The sequence below is a fragment of the Vicia villosa genome, linkage group LG3 (assembly GCF_029867415.1).
Source record: "Vicia villosa cultivar HV-30 ecotype Madison, WI linkage group LG3, Vvil1.0, whole genome shotgun sequence".
NCBI lineage: Eukaryota > Viridiplantae > Streptophyta > Magnoliopsida > Fabales > Fabaceae > Vicia > Vicia villosa.
Window position 1 is genome coordinate 160,549,815 of NC_081182.1, and position 6,000 is coordinate 160,555,814.

Sequence of the window (6,000 nt, forward strand, 5' to 3'; positions counted from 1 at the left end):
GTAACATTTGTTTTGCTTAGGTATCCTCGGAATCGAGGGACTTGACTATTTTAGAATCGTAATTAAAAAGGCAACATGCAGCATCAGAAGGGTTACCCTAAAGGCGTGTGTGTGGCACAATCATGTGATTAAATTCAGATATATTATCTTGTAGTTAGTGATCTAATTCATTTAACAAGGCTTGCACTCCCTAGGATTACTAACCACGCAAAAAAAATAAAGGCAGAATTAAAAGTTCCTACGCTATTACAATAAACACCTGTGGGCAGAAAAATAAAGGCAGGAAAATAAAATCCTAAATCTATTACAATAAACACCTGCAGAGGCAAAATAATAGAAACCCTAAGCTATTACAAAGCTTTAGGGCAGATACAGAAATTAGGCAAATGAATAAAATAAACATAATAAAAGGCAAACCCCAAATGGGGAACAAGTTAACCATAGTTAATAGAATAAATAAGGCAAGTCAAAAAGGCGAATGAAAATAAAAAGGCAAAAAATAAAGGGAAATTAAAAGGTTTTTGAAAACAATAGGACGAACCCCGATTTTAAAATATTTATAATAAAAAGGGTTAGTAAAAACAGTGATTAATAGTCATGATGAAAAATAGTTAGTCAAAAATAAAATTAGGGTTTGAAAACCTAAAATAATTAATTAACCTAAAATTAAATTAATTAGCCTAAAAATAATTATTAGCCTAAAAATAATTATTAGCCTAAAAATAAATTTATTAACCTAAATTAATTATTAGCCTAAAAATAAATTAATTAGCCTAAAAATAATTATTAGCCTAAAAATAAAGAATGTGATAAAATCCTAACCCTAATTTATGAAAATGGACAACATCTCCCTATTATATATTTTAGGGTTAATGGTTAAAAAAAAGAGATTTTACCAAGGTTTTCAAGGGCAATGAAGCAAACAAATAAGTATAAGGAAGAATTGACACCTGCTCCCTTTGGCCAAAGGAGGTACCTGCAAAAATAAAATAATAATAAGAATAAGAATATTAGTAATAGTAATAATAATAACACAAGAAAAGAATTGGGGTTTAGCAAATTAAATTATGGACAAAATTACGAATAACCTTGATTTGGCCAAATACCAAAAGGTTTTTGGCCAAATATGAATAACCTTGATTTGGCCAAATACCAAAAGGTTTTGGCCAAATATGAATAACCTTGATTTGGCCAAATACCAAAAGGTTATTGGCCAAAATAGTGATTGGGGTACCAACCACTTGGTCAATCCATAGAAAACCTGTTCATAAACCAACGCAATGTTACGGTTAAGAAAACAAATGGAAAAATAGAAAAGTGATTAAAATAAAATAAAAAATATATAAAACCTGATTATAAATCAAATAAAATAAGAACACGAAACTACAATTTTTTTTAGATTTTTTTGAAAATATGAAAATAGAAATTAAATCAAATAAAATAGAAAAAAGAGGAACTTGCGATTTTGAACTTCTAGAAAAAATTCGGAGCAAATTGAAACAGTAGTTTCAGAATTCGACTGATAGTCTGGAAAATTTATTACTGTGCTGCAACCGGAATTACAACCCTGAAGAAGGAGAAGTAGGAGAAAATATTTTTTGTGTTTGTGAGAAGAGAGAGAGTCGGAGTAAGGGTTAGAATTGTTAGTCCTTTCAAAGTGTAGAACCTAGTGCTATTTATACATAAAAATTAGGTTAGTAAAAATATTAAAAGAATCAATTAATTAATTAATAAATCACAACTCTAAATCAAATATAATTTGATTTTGATTTCTGAAATATTTAACTAATTATATTGATTCTTTCCTATACTATACAATTATGCAATATTAAAAAATATGAACAAAATCTTTGCAAATCTTTTTTTTTAATGATTTTTGGACTAAAATTACAAAAAATAAAGATTTTAATGATAAAATAATATTTTAAAAATGCCTAATAAACAAATACGAAAATAATAATTAAATGTTGAAAAAATACTATATTTGATTTTTTTTTAATATTTTATGATTTTTTTATAATTTTTTGACTGAAAAAACATAAAACTAAAAATTGACTACTTTAAAAAATGCCTATTTAATTAGTACGAAAATTAAAATTAAAATGATAAAAAAATGCAATTTTTGTGATTTTTGAATAAATGGAAATAAAGTTAGAACTAAAATTAAAAAGCAAGTAAAAGGGAAAATGTTAGAAGTGAGATTCGAGCCCGGGACCTCTCGCTCTTGTACCTTTTAACCTCAAATCCTTACCAACTGTGTTATGTTAATTATTTGAAATAAAATAACATTTGCAAATATATGAGGGCAAATTTTGGGGTATGACAAGGAGGAAACCTAAGAGGGGGAGAAGAAGAACTCATGGACAAAACCCATTTTCGTATTCATGGTGCAGCTCTCACAAAATGGGTCATAACTTTCTGCTCGTAGCTCCAAATCAGGTAATTCTTGAAGATTTAGATTCTACACAAAATTTCCTTCGATTTGATATATTAATTAGTGTCAGGGAAGTTCTTGATGAGGGAGATAAGCGAGTTTGAAGATTGGAGATTCTTGCTGAATTTGAAGAAAGAGGGCTTACGGGTTTGATGGAGAAGAAAGGAAAAAGTCTAGATTCTTGGCTAAGGTAAGGGGGGGACTCTTGTTAATTTCTATTATGTGATTATGCGCAATAGAATAGATTGGTATATGATTCGAATCAATTGGGTATATTGGGATTGAAATTGTTAGGTTTAGGATTGTTATAATTGATGAAATTGCATGAATTGTTGGTTAATAATGTGTTGTATTGATGTATTGTGATGTATGACATGGTAATTGATGATTATATGTTTGTAATTGGTGTTTGGAATCAATTTTGGGTTAGGGATGTGTGAAATCGCAGGTCTGTCGCAGACGTGGGAATCTGCAGCATCGCACGTCCGCTAAGCGGAGCTAGGCTCGCTAAGCGGATGCTGATTGTTTTCAGAAAAACAAAAGGGCTCGCTAAGCGGAGCCTGTCCGCTAAGCGGAGGTCCCAACGTAGTTCGCTTCTGTCACAAGTTGCTGGTGGGCCGCTGAGCGGACACTGTAGTGCAGAAAATTATTGGAACTTTGAAATAGTGTATCTTTTATTTGTGTATCCTTTCTTAGTGCTGTTTTGGGTGTTGTAAAGAAAATTAAATATTTTATATGATGAATTGGTTCAATGGGCAGTGGCCCAACTTATTTTTAAAATTGATTTAATTGCTTGTGAAATGAAATATTCTGCATATGTATGATTGTGTGAATATGACAATGTTTCGGTATGATGATGGATGGTGGTTATTGTTATGGTTATCGTGATGAATGTGTAAATGATTGAATGATTGTGCAAACATGTACATACTTTGCCGGTGATGAAAATGGTGAGTTATGGTGAGATGATGCGGTGCATCAGATCGGTGATGTTTTTAAGTATGTTATATGTGTGCATTCATTCATATGCATTCGGTGATGGATCCCGGTGATGTTTGGATCAATGGTGGATATAATTCCCATTGTGTGGAATTTGTGTCGGTTGGGCCGTATCTCGATGAGGTATAGATCGGTCAAGTGGATTAGTTCCACGGTTTATTGGTATCACATGCATAGTGTCAGTTGGTCATATGCATTGATGTCATAAAATGGTTGAAATGATTTCAATCTTATGTTTGTTGTGTGTTTATTGTGGTTGATGAGTGATGATTGGAATTTGAATATATGACAAATTGGGTGAATAATATATTATGATGTTTTGTTGTTTATGAATGTATAACGTTGATTAATTGTGAATAAGACTCACCCTTACTTGTGGACATTTTTCAGATTGAGGAGTAGCGGCATTAGTGCTCCGTGAGGATGACTCGTAGAGTTTATCCGTTATTTTGGGTCGTGTCGGTCATGCTCTGATCTTGTAACACTAGGGACGCTAGACTTAGAGTTTAATTTTGTTATACTCTATTTGGTTGTTTGGATTATGTTCCGTTGGAACCGTTTTGAAAGATGTTTTATTATTCCGCTGTGATAAACATAATAATGTTATTTTTGTGAACGTTCCTATTAAGGCATGATTCCAGACTATAGTTGGTTTATTTGTTTTAAATAATTGTGGCACCCTTGTGTTTATGTTTTTACTCTGATTATTTTATTAATTGTCGCGGGATTTAGAAGGGTGTTACATATAGTAACCGGACTGTTCTTGATAAAACAATTGCTTAATTTCATCATAATTCGCTAAGGAATTAGGATTTAGGATGAATGATTAAAGGTTGCTCGCTAAGGAATTAGGGGTAAACATTCTTGAGAACCGGTAATTGAATGATTGATAAATTGTAATTGAGATACGTATTTGGAGTTGTTACATGTTAATGCACACACCTACCCTAGCATGTTACTCATATTTGGCCAAATACATCTTTTACTTTTATTTGCAATTGAATTTATAATTTCCAAACCAAAAACCCCCCTAAGGCTTTTTGTTTAATTGAACAACGAATTAAGCTTTATACTGATACGCAGTCCTTGAGATCGACATTCGGGGAATTTCCCTTTATTACTAAAGAGGCAAAATAATACACTTGCTATTTTACAGATCAAGTTTTTGGCACCGTTTCCGGGGACTGCCGAGATATAGAGTTTTGAGTTTAGTTCAATTGAAATTTTTTGCTCTGCAACTAAATTTTTATTTTCCGCACATCTTTATAAATTATTCCTCATTCTAATAATCCACTAATCTGTTTATGCAAGGTAAGGCCTCAGCTGAATTTATTTTTCATACAGAAATTGAAAGAACTTTGCATGCAAGGCGTATACAAGCTCGTCTGGGTAAACTGGAATCCGAAGAAGAAGTTGTTTTAGTTCATTCAAGTTCAGACACTGAAAGTGAAGAAGAAATCATGGGCCAGAATCCACCAGCACCTGAGAAACTTCTTGGGGACTACGGTAGGGCAAACTCACTGGGTGGTAGGTTGACAATTGAATGTGCAAAATTTTCAGCTGCATCCGAGCACCATCACTCAACTAGAGAAAAGACCTTTCACCGGAAAGGTCAATGAAGATGCCAACAAACATCTACAAAGATTTTTAACTATGAGCACTACTCTCAAGATTGATGGGCACACAGATGAAGCAAAAAAGTTGTGAATGTTTCCGTTCACACTAGCGGAAGAAGCGGAAGAGTGGTTCTATTCTCTCCTAGCAGGCAGCATTACATCATGGGAAGAGATGGAAAAGGCGTTCTTAAATGAGTATTTCCCAGCATCAGTATTTCTGAGAAAGAGGTACGAAACCTTGAACTTCAAGCAGAAGGAGGGTGAGCCTTTGGGAGATGTCTACAAAAGATTCAAAAGGACTCTAGTGGCATGCCCCACTCATAATATGGACAAGCCTGAAGAAATGCAGGTGTTTGTCAATGGGCTCAAAATAAAAATAAAGCAGTTAACCGATACAGCGGCTGGTGGCTCAACTAATTTCACAACAACCTCCGATATTATAAAGATCATTGAAGCAATAGCTGCAAATGGGCATTTGGAGTTGTATGACAAGTGTACTAGCAAGCCTGAAGGAGTCATTTATCTAAAAATGGAGACATCTGAAATTCGAGTTGAAGATGCAATAGCTGCAGAAGTTGAAAAGAAATTGAAGGCTATGAATATAGGGACACAAAAAGTGACTCAAGTTCAACTGGCTCAGGCTGTCAGTTGTGAGAATTGTAATGGCCCTCATCAAATTGTGTATTGTCTCGTAACGCCTCAACAGATTAAAGAGATCAAGTTCTTGAAACAGAACAATCTATATGCTAACACCTATAATCTGGGGTGGAAGAATCATCCAAACTAACAACAAGTTCCTCAGAAGAGACAAGAAGCAGCCATTGGAATACAACAACTGCAATAAAAAACCTGGAAGTTCAAGTGGGGCAGATAGCACAACATCTCACTCTACAGGCACAAGGCACTCTTCCAAGCTCAACTGTGGCAAATCCAAAAAACCAAGAGATAATT

General features: G+C 33.6%; 1 protein-coding gene across 1 annotated transcript in view; it reads left to right on the top strand.

The window, feature by feature from the left end:
* The window catches only part of LOC131659268 (uncharacterized), a 65,844-nt gene extending 60,792 nt beyond the window's left edge, over positions 1-5,052 (top strand). The window contains exon 2 of the mRNA XM_058928478.1: positions 4,778-5,052. Coding sequence (XP_058784461.1) covers positions 4,778-5,052 — 275 coding nt within the window. The remainder of the gene's footprint in view (positions 1-4,777) is intronic.
* Positions 5,053-6,000: the final 948 nt, after the last annotated feature.